Source organism: Gouania willdenowi, chromosome 7 (genome assembly GCF_900634775.1).
Source record: "Gouania willdenowi chromosome 7, fGouWil2.1, whole genome shotgun sequence".
Classification (NCBI taxonomy): Eukaryota; Metazoa; Chordata; class Actinopteri; order Blenniiformes; family Gobiesocidae; genus Gouania; species Gouania willdenowi.
In genome coordinates, this window is record NC_041050.1 from 38,157,441 (window position 1) to 38,171,044 (window position 13,604).

Genomic DNA, 13,604 nt, shown 5'->3' on the forward strand with positions numbered 1-13,604 from the left:
AGGTTATTACTATTTCTTGGCTATTGCTAGGTTAATGCTAATGCTAGGTTAATACTAGGTTATTACTATTGCTAGGTTAATGCTATGTCAATGCTAATACTAGGTTATTACTATTGCTAGACTAATGCTAGGTTAATGTTATTGTTCGGCTAACGGTAATGGTAATGCTAAGTTAAAGCTAATGCTAGGTCAATGTTAATGCTAGGCTAATGCCAAGCTAAGGCAGGACGATGCGAGCCAGCACATACATTTTCACTTGCATTTCCTTCAGGATATACAAATATTCTAGTTATTATTATTATATATTATTCCTCAACAGGATAGATACAATTCAGGGACATATGTCACTGTAGTTCTACATTGTATATGACATTATGTTTATTAAGTGTGCAGGAGTAAGGGGTACATGGTTTCAGGTTGAAGGTGTGAATTGGTACGGGAAAGTGAAAAGTTTGGGAACCACTGATGTAATTTATGTAGCACCTTAAATTGTTGAGTTGTTTTTTGCATTAATTGAACATTTATGAACTTGTTCCAGACTCTGGTCCTAGATATCCTCTGGTATGTGTACGCCCTGTTCTAAAATTCTAGTTAGTTTTTCATTGAATAACTGACAGATTACCATATATAACAGGTAGTTTAACGTCGACATACGAGAGAAACTTGACAAAATAAATTCTACCTGGTTTTCGTCTTCCATCAACATTAATAAGCACTTCAGATCTAGATTTTGTTCATTTATATATGTTAAAGAAATCAATTTTTATCACGTAATAGTTGTTTTGTCACCATAAATATTGATGAGTTACATTTGGATTGAGTCTAAATGATCAAATTAAGTCCCGTCATTTTTTTAAAACAGTAAAACGAAAGATGGTATCTGCCTCCTACACTAGTAAAACCTCTGTAGGGTGTACCCAGGGGTGAAGATGCTGGAAAGCTTCTAGTTAAACAATTTAATGAGAAAATGTTCCATTTTAAATGACATTTTGGCCCATTTTGGTTTTTTTTTAAAAGCCATCCCAATAAAAAGTAGGGCAGTGACCATATATGATGTTGTTGGCACACATGGACATTATTTTTTTCTTCTCGTGATGAGATATTTGCACGTATCATTTGTCTCAAGTGCACTGGTAATCAAAAACAGATCTTAAATTTTATTTAGTTAAACAAATGAATCACAGCTTGTCTTAAATAGCTTCAACAAAACGTTGGCTCTGGCCGTTCTCTGATGTTCTCTGTGTTACACATTGGAAAGAAAAAGCACCTGAAGTCAGGGATGTATTTGGTCCCTATTTAATATTAAACATTGGTTCACATATCAACACTACTCAGGGCTGCAAAGGTGGAATTGATTTATTGGCTTGTGCATTTAGATTAAATGTGCAATTCTGGTTCAGGCTTAAATCAAATCTAAATTTAATTAGTTTAGCACTTTTCATACAGATGAGGGTAGTGCAAAGTGTTTTAACGTTTCAAAACATATTAGACAACATCACTGCGCCTCATGTTTTTATTAATGTTCACAAGATAAAACGGTGCAATCTATATGTGTTTTTTTAATCATCACGGTTTTATTTAAACCACTTGCATTGTTTTATTTTGGTTCATATTTCTCTCCGATTTGGTCTTAATCATTATGAACTAAGGAATTAAGTAAAGAATATGTGGAATCTTTTTATCTTTTATCTTTTATCTAATTATTTGACTGGACTGTGATTGATCTTAATGTTCTGTTATTATTATTATGTGGAGCTCAGTGAAGGAGATCAAGTCTGTTTAAGAGAGAATAAAACACCATTTATGCATTTAACCTAGAGGAGATCTGAGTCCACATCTCTGAGAAACTATTAATTAAACACCTTTATTTAAATCATTTCATCTGTAAAACTATAACATCAATTGTAACTTGGAAAGACCTGTATTTGCAAGGCGAATACGTATTTGCCAATTTGAAAAAATTGTCAAAAATAACAACCTGTATTTGGATTTGTTGACAAGTTTATTCTTTTTACTAATTAAAATTGAAAGTAATAATGCAGGAAAAACAGAAGACTGACTTTGACCTTAAATATGCCCTTGAGCAAAGGTCAAGGTCACACATTGAAAGGAAATGTTGTTCAATGGTACCAGTCTGAGCTCTGGATCTCAATTTGTGGCCAAGTTTTTTTTTTTTTTTTTTTTTTGGTGACGTCATGAACTTTGACCTCTACCGATCTTTTTACTGGTAGGTGGTACAGCTTTGGCCTAATTAAATAAAATACTCCACTTGAGATGAACTTTTCATAAATGTAAGCATCAAACTTGTAGATAAATATTTGTAGAAATCTGGACAATTTTGGTTTTTGACACTTGACCTTGACATTTTGGCTCCAAAAACTGTCGACTGCACATTCTTGACATTGTTTCTATGAGATGAAATATGTGTCATTAGCGCTGCATTAATATCCTAGGAGGAGTTTCACGTCAAATGAGTTGCGGAAGAAAAATAATAAGAACTTCAACGAGAACAATTCACTGGTAGCGACTGCGCGTCTTCCTTCTGCTCGTTTCAAGACTATATATTAGGGCTGGGACTTTAATGCATTAATTGTGATGAATTAATTACAGAAAAATAACACCTTTTTTACGCAGTTAATGGCTTTTTTCTCATTACACAACTTCCCGTTATAACCATAATACTGATGCACCGGCTACAACGATAGAACCTGAGGGGAAGTCGTTGTTATGCTTTGTTTGTGTTAATTTTTGTTTAAAATAACAAAAACAATTTTCAGATTTCAGACTAAATTCATCAGCTTTATCAGGCATTGTGTTTACTACATGACAGATATTTTTTGCACTGTTCAGTTTCCACTTCTCTGGAATGTTCTGTACTGTACTGTTCTTTTATTTTAATACAAAAACAAGTTTGTTTTAGAAAGTTTACAAAAAATCCAGAAAACCATAAATGTAGCTTAGTTAAATTTAAGTTAGTGCTTTGTGAACAATGCAATCATAATATTCTTTATTCATATTACACATTATGTTAGCACTCAGCGATGAAAATAAGCTCATTTATTGTTTTCTTTGGTTCAGTCACGTAAAAAAATCCATTTAAATTGGATAAACGTTGCTTTTCGTGTCAAATATTGTTATGAGATTATTGTTTAATGGAGTCCCATTTGTACTATTTATACATTTTATTTATATTCAACTCTTAAACGTGTCATTTCATTCCCTCGTTTCCTCAGAGCTGATCCAGAACGGCCGTCTGCTGACGTTGCCGCTGACGGCCGGAGACATCCACTCTCTGCTGCCCGATGAAGACCGGAAGCGTCTGTACGTGGCCATGAAAGATAACCTTCTGTCCACCAGCTTTGACGACATAACACAGAACCCACGAAAGGTTGGACAGCGACGACACGCACACACACACACACACACACACACACACACACACACACACACACACACACACACACACACACACACACACACACACACATTCAAACATTAAAACATATACATGTGAGGAAAATAGTTCCAAAAAATAATCTATGACTGCGGGGGGGGACAGTTCCAATTTTGCTGTCTGGTACTAGACAATGAAGCAGAGAAGAAGAGCACAGTGTGCTGACACGCTCTGGTGGCTGAAGTTAGCGTATAAACCACAGACTGTTGAAGGAGCAACCAAAAAGCAGCACAAATTGGCATTTTGACTGCTAAATGATCTAAAAAGCTGCTGAATGACATTAGAACATTGGTCCTCCCTCTACAGTGATGATGTCATATATGAAAACACAAGTTATCACTCTACACGTTTCACAACAAACCTAAATATCCCTGACGTCCCCCCAACACAACCTCATTTTCATATCCATGAAAAAGTTTAGCCAATCGCACGGCAACAAATAATGGTCGTCATCAGCATGCGCCGCAGAGATGCTGCTACAACAACAACAACGCTCCGCTTTGCTGTCTTTACCGTCCAAAAATGCTCAAAGCGCCTCTCACTGTTGCTCTTTCAAAAAGGAAATTCTGGATTTTTCTAAAATGAGTTTATAACAGTTTCCACACGTTCATCCTCCTGCGTCGACATCTTTCTATTTTGATTCAAAGCTATGCTAATAGCGGTAGCCCAGCTTGTGCCTCTCCCCGCAACTACGCATGCACCAGTTTTGCTTTGGCGCGTCTGCCTTTGTCACACCAGGATATCCCGCCCTAAACCACAACACTGCCTCATGATTGGTTCGAACCGGCTTGGTTCGGGTTCAAAAGGCAAAGGCGGGAACAGCAAAAAAATGAATTCTGGTGTTTGTGAACACCAGGAGAATCCATCTTGCAGGCATGGTTAGCGCTAATGTTCTAAAACGGTAAAGTCGTCCCATTTTTAAAAGTTAATAAAATGAATATGGTGCAAAATAATGCGTTTTGTTAGGCATAGATCTGCATTTTAAAGATTTGAGGCCACATTTGTAAAAACAGTGGAGGATCCCTTTAACAGTCATTTATGTACATGTTATGTTGGCAATCAGAGGGCGATGCTTTGCCACAGTGCCATTCAGTGGAAAGGAGGGAGACTATATCTGGATACACATGGTTGGACACAGTATCATGTTATATTACACAGCTTTAACTCAGAAAGCAGACATGCAACCAGCTGTGTAATTATCCAGTCAGTCAGGAGGTTGGGTACAGGTTCAAAGCAAGGACAAAGATGTTTCTGCATTCTAATGCCTCTACTGTCAAATCAATACCATCATCAGTCTGTAAAGATACAAGTAATCATCAGAGACACAAACCCTAGAGCAGGTGGACTCTGGGAGGGGGTCGCCGGATGCATTCCAGATTATACACATTTGTCCTGAACAGTTGGAGCCATTTTTACTTATTTTTACTCTTTTTCTGCAACTACACAAAACTTTCCATATTTTAACCTATTTTCATCACTTTTTCTCAACATATTTTTGCTTCTTTTAATGCATTTTTGCTACATTACTCCCATTGCAATGCCTTTTCTGCACATTTTTTACACTTTCAAGACATTTTTGGCATTTATGAACCCTCTTTCCCACCTAACGTTGCATTTGTTTGTCCCATTATTGTCACTTCTAACGTCTTCTCACCATTTTTCATGCATATTTTTGCCAATTTATCCACATCATGTGATTTGTCATGTTTCGATAGAATAGAATAGAATCATTTTGTTGTCATTGCACAAAGTGCAACAAAATTGCACATGTCCCTCCCAACAACATTCAAGTACACTTCAAAGATTCAAAGCCAAACACAGTTATGAAAACAACATAAGGTACGGTAAGACTGAAAAAACACGATACTTTACCCCAACCCCCCCATTCTCCCCTATTATTGCCACTTTTAAGCCAATATTGACATTTTTAACCGTTTCTTTCTGTCTGTTTTTGGACACTTTATTTTGCAACTTTTATCCTATTTTTGTGGTTTTCAAAATCCACCAGTTTTTGGTTACTTTTAACCCATTTTAACATCTTTAAGATGACTATTTATTCTATGAAGCAAATAATAATAAACGTTCCTGGATAACAGTGGATATTATCCAGATGAATTCATAAATGTGGTTATCACAGATGCATAGAACAATGGACCATCTCTCTCCTTTATTACCCCTGTCTCCACATGACTGTTCTTCAATGTTCATGTCTGTGTTCAACCACCTTGAGCTACAGTGGGGGTCCCCGCTCTCTGGGACCTTTATTGTGGGATTGTGAGGCTGAAAAGGTTGAGAACCACTGCTTTAGAGGTTTCTATTGGGGGTTTATCACAAAAATCTACCATTAAATATGGAGTTTTAAAATAAATAATCATACTAAATATTACCAGCAACTCACAAAAGGACAAGAAAAACACAAAATAAGACAAAAATATACTGAATAATGAAAATAACAGAGAAACAACAACAAAACAACACCAAATAAAACACACACATAAGAGAGAAAAACACTTGCTATTACCAGGAACACACAAAACGACTACAAAGACACACTAAATAAGAGACAAATACACAAAATCACTACAAAATATGCAAAAATCACAGAGAAACATACAAAATGACACCAAAAACAACGACAACAAGAACACACAAAATAAGAGAAAAATATACTGAGTAATAAAAAAGAACAGACAGTTAACAACAAAATATGCAAAATAATGATAATAATGTTCTGATGTTCTAGTCGGACAAAGGGGGTACTTGAATTCAGAAATAAGAGAGGGGGTACAGAACCACTGACTTAAAGGATAAACTCTGTCACGTCTTCCTTTTATATTTATCTTGTGTTCATCTTCATTTTATTTATTGCCGTCTGCCACATCAAAGTGCTGAAATTCAACTATGGACTTTCTCTTCCATGTGTCATGTATTTAAAGAGATGCTCTCCTCTCTGTAAACGCACTGATCTGATTGGATAACCAGCATGATTCTCACATTGCTTCACCTGATGAAGCTGCTTTAGCGGTGGTCCACGGGCATGTCAGTGTGTGGTATGTGGAGATAAGGGGGAATGTGGTTTTCTAATCTAATCTGATTGTCTCGGGCTCTGCTCTGGGCCCTGTGGGAACCACTGCATCAGGGAACCATTACTGGACATTCACTAAAATTGTTTCCTCAGTTCATCATTAATCACTTTTCTTGATTAGTTGTCTCTATTTTTCTACAGTGAAAATAATTATTGACTTATTGGCAGAGGTAAATGTAACAGATTACAAGTACTCACGTTACTGTAATAAATGAGTTACTTTTAATGGGTACTTGTACTTGTTTGAGTATCTACCTATAAAAGCAAGGGAGGTCTGTGTGGATGGATGTGTGTGTGTGTGTGTGGAGCAAATATCTCCCTGACGCGGTGCGAGTTTGACCTGAAACTCGGTCGACATGTTCCAAATACCCCGAGTGTGTGTATCTGTTATTTTGGAGTAATGTGGTCATTTCAAAATGTTTATTTGAATTTTATTTCACTTCTGGCCCCGAAATGAAACCTATTCAACTTTTGACCTCAGGGTGTGAGGGGGCGCTAGAGCACCATCTATATCTATTTCACTGCACAGCTCACTTCCGGTGCGTGCATGAGCTCCTGTTGACTTCTCTTTTCTCTTTTGAGGAAAAATACTTTTTTTTACTGTTTTTTATTTGGTGATGACGTTTATTTTCATGTTAGTTTGACCGTTCGCTATTTAGACCGGACAGACCTCACCCGGAAGTTATTGACGGCAATGACTGCTGTGTTGAAAGCTGCACATTTCTCAGCAGCGTGTGTGAGAGAACCAACGGAGGAGATTTGTGTCCAAGGTTGAGAGTCTCACACACACACACACACACACACACACACACACGCACACACACACACACACACACACACACACACACGCACACACACACTCACACACACTCCGATCAGGTGCGCTTCATTATCGATCACCGTCTACGTGTGTGTAACAGACCACCATTTAGTCCGGTTACAGTCTGTGTCACGACACCCGTCCATTGGGTGGTAGTTACTGTAGTGTTGAGTCAGATCAGTAAACAGTGCTACATAGTGAAGGTCGCCTGATGATTACTGCAGCTTCACTCACTATACACCTGTTACTACACCGAACTACTGAAAATAGATAAGTTTAGTGAAAGTTAGACAGGCACACACACACACTAAACGCCAACAAAAAATATGAAAATGACTCAAAATACACAAAACTAAATATTTTTACAAAAATTACACAAAAGACAACAGAAAAATACACCAAACCACAGCAAAAACATGAAAATGACTCAAAATACACTAAACTAAATACTTATAATCCCACATGAATGCATACTTCCGACGGGCACTGTACATTACAGAAAAAACACCAAATGAAAAATATATAAAATGAGTTAAAAAAACAACACATTTTTCATGCGCATGTCTCATAGAATTAAACCAGGGAAATTGCACACGCTATTTTACTTTGCACCTGCAAATATACCCCTTTATAATGCTACAGAGTATGTTGTTATTATTATGCCCATAGTTGACAACTCTTCTTAAGCTCCCACTATATGAATACATACTAACGACGAGCACTGTACTCGACTTCAAAAAAACATACATTTACAGAAAAATACAACAAAAATATGAAAATGGCTCAAAATACACAAAACTAAATATTTATACAAAAAATACACAAAATTACTCCTGAGTCACACTACAATAGCAACAAAAACAATAATTATACAAAAATACACGTGACTCCAAAAAAAAACATATATTACAAAAAAATAAAAATAAAAAACAGCAAACATTTATGCACAAAAAGACAACAGAAAGATACACAAATACACATGAGTCCAAAAAACATAGGTTACAGAAAATACACCATACAAAAAAATATAAAATTGATGAAGTCATGCACATGTCCCATAGAATTAAACCAGGAAAATTGCACCCACGTTTTGCACCTGCAAATATACCCCTTATGCTCCCACATGAATACATACTTCCGACGGGCTGTACTAATATTTATAAATCAGTAATTTTACTTATACTTAAGCATGTTTTAAAAGACGTAAAGTGATTAATTACATTTCTACAATTAACCGTTATTGAGTAAATTATTATTTTTTTGTTTTAAAATAAATCAACAGACATTGTGAAACAAAAAGAAAATAACCAGACAACAACCAAATGCATTACATCATAGCCAACCAATCAGATTAAACATAATGCACAGCACCAAAAAACAGCATTGAATGAAAGTTATTTTTCTTAGTTTTAGAGCCTGAGGATTTTTTCTTATTTTGAATTGAATTAATTGGTGTTATTTTATTTTTTAAAAAAGAATTGTACATTTTGACAAACGTTTTATTTTATACAGATTAAAAAATTAACTTCCAATTATGCAAAATGTGGTTTCGTCCTTTTTAAGTTTATACATGAGATGTTTACTGTATGCAGTATATTGGATAGATTTATTACCAACAATAAACATGGGGGTGAAAGTAACTAGTAACTTTTACTTATACTATTTAATAGAGCTACTTTTTACTTGTACTTGAGTATTTAATGTATGACTTACTTGTACTTGTACTTGACTACAACTTAAATCAAGTAACAGTACTTCTACTTCAGTAAAATAGATCAGTCATGGTAGGGGTCAGTTATAATTGTAATTTCATAATTGATAATTAATTTCAATTTATTGTAATTTTAAAAATATGCTGCTGGTGTAATTGTAATTAAATTGTAATTAATTGTAATTTCCATGAAAATTCTATAAAAATTGTCAATTATAATTTAAGGCAAAACTGGGGAACCATGTTACAGTTCTATGTACAGTTCTACACATATCATAGTTAACAATTGTTAAAATATGTTTCAGATCAAGCTTTTCCACATTTTATCATAAAAAAAAAAATCTAGGGGTTTAGTGACACAAAAAAGACCAAAAATATTAATACCTATATTTTAATTGATTAGGAAGCTTAACAAGGTAACCAATAGATAGAAAATAAATAATATGATAGATGTTTTTTTTTAGTGTATTTTACAGCTGATTTAGGACCTGTTATCAATAGAGATGCTAACAGAAAGCTAACACAAGAGGAAGGTTAGCTTTTATTAGATCTTTAGTAATTGAGGGTGTAATTGTAATTGACTTTCTGAGGATATATATAATAATTTAATTGTGATTGGAAAAAATGCTGGTCACTGTAATCATAAATGAATTGTAATTGAACATGGATAATTGAAAACGTAATTGTAACCAATCAGTTCTCTTTACACCTCTGCTGATTCAGAAATAAAGTGTAACACCATCGACATACAGTCATTAACATCCTGTGGGTATCCCTAGAGTGATAACTTTATTAAACAAATGACAAACAGGAAATGATGATTATCCTCTGAGCACTAAACTGACTACGTACTGTAGTACGCAGCGCTAAATGAGCATTATCGCTGCACTGGTCTCTGAGGGAAATGTGACTCAGGGATATATTTAGATTAGTCATGCTGCTGCTATTTAACTCTCTTGATTTCACCTCCGTCTCAGATGCTCATTGAAATTCTTAACGTTTCATTATAGCCTCCGAATGTTTACCAGCACGCGAAACAAGTCACGCTAATGTGATCAGCGCAGCATAAGCCAGATTCATGTTTCTATGATTGCATTAGTTCTATTGTTGGGCAATGATCCATTCTTTTCATTAGAAATCAGCTCCCCATGAGACTCTCTGTTACCTACATTTAATGTGAGCTCCTAATGTGAAGTATTATATTATAATCATCGTCATTCATCTAGTCAAATATCACAGCTCCGCCCACCATCTCTGAGAGAACTGATGTAATACAGTGACTATTAGTTCTATTGAGCATTGAGTGAAAGACAAAGAGCAAACTGTTCACGGTTAAACATTTGTGGATGTTGCTCTAAAAAAAAAAAACTTTTACCAAAAAACTAGAAGATCTAATGAAGCTTGTGTGGTTGTCTTAAAGGGACTGTTTTTACAAATGTGGTCTAAAACTTTTAAAATGTCCTTATTAGTAGATCTACGCCTAAAGAAACACATTATTTAGCACCATATTTGTTTTATTAACTTTTAAATATGGGACTACTTTACAGTTTTAGAGCCTGTGTTCCTCCATCTTGAAATCACATGATTGATGATGTCACACGGCCCCACTGCCTGTAAACATCCCATTGTTTTCTATTAGAGTGAAGCATTCAGCAGATTTTTAGATCATTTAACAGCTTTTTTGGTCAAAATGCTAACTTGTGCTACTTTCGGTTGCTCTAAATAATCAGGAAAAGCTAAAGGTGTCGATGTAAAACTCTTTTGTTTACAGAAAGAGGATAAAAACAGTTGTGACTCAAAAAAAACAAAGACCACAGAGGGCAAAACAGTTGTTACGTGAAAAAAAGCTGTGACCGCGGGGGGGCATCAGTTCCACCACTGTGGTTTGGTAGTAGACAATGAAGCAGAGGAGAAGAGCTCTCCTGAGGGACCTTTACTCTCCCTTAAAGAGTGTGCTTCCACCCAAAAGGACTTCTATCCTCAGGGTTTGTTGGTCTTCAACAGTCCGGTATTTACTCACTAAATTCAGAGAGGGTAATTTTATTAAAGGTCCAGTATTATGATGTATTTCACCTATTTCCATTTGTTCTAAGAACCCCAACAACATAGTATTTGAGATTTATTTTCCCAAACTCTAGGGTAGGAGGAGCCGGGATTGTCAGGAGGAGGAGTTTCCGCGGTATGACGTCACAACACGAGGAAAATCCAACTCGCCTGTTTGGAGCTGACTTTTTTCAAAATGTGGAATAACAAAGGAGGGAGGAAACTTTAGCTTCAACTTTGACCCTCTGACAGAGGCTAAAGGAATGTTTATCACTGTAGAAAAACCATTAGAAAGTGATTTTTTTCATAATACTGCCCGTTTAAGCTTGGCCGCAGAAAAAGCTTTTGATTGTGTCCAGTGGAAATTCTTGAACCTATTTCTGGAGCAATTTGGCTTTAATGCGACTCAGTCCAAACACTATATCAAACACCAAAAGCAAGAATAAAAATTAACAGAAAGTTCACTATCTGGTTCAATTCAGGGGTGCTGTTTGTCACCCACTCTATTTGCAATTAAAATATAAGGAACAATGCAGTAACTTGTACTATTTTAAATTATGAGCGATTGAAAAAAGCTGCAGTAAGTGTTTGCCAAAAGGTCCAAAACCCCTGACGCTGAAAATAGGACAGGGTGCTTCGTTTTCAGCGTTTTGAAAATAAGCCTGAAACTGCAGCACGGTTGTAGATGAATAAATAGTCATGTGGACACCACCCCTGCTGCTTTGGCCAATGATCAGTATTCTAGCGCGGCTGCTGCCAGCTTTAATTCCTCCCTGAAGCTCTTTGTCTGATCGTCTCTGCTCTCCCACTCTTTATAAAACACCTGCCGATGATGTAAATAATAAATGCCTAATGAGAACCTCCTCCTCCTGTGTTTTTCTCACTTTCTCCTTCTGCATTCTACAGCTGTACTGGCCAGCCAGTCCAGATCGAGTTCAAGATTGCCTCATGGCTGGGAAGGATCCAGAGGTAATTGGACATGCTCTCACCGACACACGCAAGCAATGGTTGCGTTAGGTCAGAATCATATAACAGGAGTGATGAGGATGGGAGGTGATCAGCCTGAAGAACATCAAACATTGACTCAGATATGAATCAGTAGCTTAAAGGTGCAGTTATGTAAACGTTTCCCATCCTTTCTTAACTCTACTCAACCACATGACAATCAGCAGCAATAATAGAAGACACTAGTTACATGTCAGATTATGAAACTAAAGCTGAATGATTACAACTCTGATACATGAGCAATATAAAATACATATTTATAATAAAAATGTCATAAATAAACAAACAAACCTGAGCTCAAAACTCCATTTTTTAATTTTTTTTTTCAACAATTCTTGTCGTTCAGGCCAAGCTTCTTGTGAATTTGACTTCTTACGATGGCTGAGAAGTGCAAAACACTTTTACAAATGTTGAAACAGATTTACAATAATGCATTGTAAGTGTAAAAGTGTTTCCATATTCGTTAATTTCTAATGTTTGTAAATAAGGTATCGTGTTAGCACAGCTTCATAGTACAGTACTTTATGATACAGACCGATGACACTTACAGTAGATACATGGAGGACTAATACAAGATCAAAGAAAAAAACACCAAAGACTGGATAGAAATAACCAGATAGTGTAATGGAGAAACACCTGACATAATGTTGGTTTAATGTACATGTCAAACTCATGGCCCGTGGGCCAAATCTGGCCCTTTGGAGCATTCAATTTGGCCCGCAGGAGAAAACATGAATCATTGTGTAAATGAAACTCAATAATATTTGCAGGGACTCACAGTTTTCCCAGTGCTTATATGATTACAGTCATTTTTAATGTTAAACTCTTGCTAAATTCTTACAAAATCCTTAAATTTTCTTCAAATTATTACATATTTCCCTCAATTAAATAGAAATCAGCACAAAATCTAGGAAATTTTCAGTGAAAATCTTGTTGAGACTTATTTCCATCACTTATTGCTTGAATATTGTCGTTTTCTTACGTGTTTTTGTATTTTATATCTACGTTAAAGTGCAAAGTAGGACACATTAAAGTTGAAATTACTCATTTTCCAGCATAAAATCTGTGGTTCATTTGAGATCAAACTGCTCCGTGTTTGGCCCCTGAACTAGAATTTTATTTAATGTCTCCTGCATGTTTTAATGTTAGTTTTCATTTGTGTTCACGTTGTGTTTATGTCTCTCTCTGTGCTCAGTTTGAGTGTGCAAACTTCCTTCGGGTTCTCCAGCCTTTCAACCAGACCCACCTGTACGTGTGTGGCACTGGAGCGTTTAACCCCCGCTGTGCCCTCATCCCAACCAGTATCTTCCATCAGGTAAGAGGAACACACACACACACACACACAGGCGAGCCGAGACACCAAACATGTGGTTTGCTGCTCGTTTTTACTATCGTACACAACTCTAACCATCTGTCACGGTTGGATTCCAAGTCTGCAAGAATTAGTGGTAAAACGAACCAGACCATCAAGAAAGCAGGAACTACA

The 13,604-nt window shown here is 36.1% G+C and overlaps 1 protein-coding gene across 4 annotated transcripts in view; it reads left to right on the forward strand.

Moving 5' to 3' along the window:
- Positions 1–13,604, forward strand: part of sema3h (sema domain, immunoglobulin domain (Ig), short basic domain, secreted, (semaphorin) 3H) — an 83,518-nt gene that overhangs the window by 29,492 nt on the left and 40,422 nt on the right. For all 4 annotated transcript variants that reach the window (XM_028452154.1, XM_028452155.1, XM_028452156.1 and 1 more), the window contains exons 2-4: positions 3,234–3,388; positions 12,020–12,082; positions 13,314–13,433. In XM_028452154.1, the coding sequence (XP_028307955.1) occupies positions 3,234–3,388; positions 12,020–12,082; positions 13,314–13,433 (338 nt within the window). The remainder of the gene's footprint in view (positions 1–3,233; positions 3,389–12,019; positions 12,083–13,313; positions 13,434–13,604) is intronic.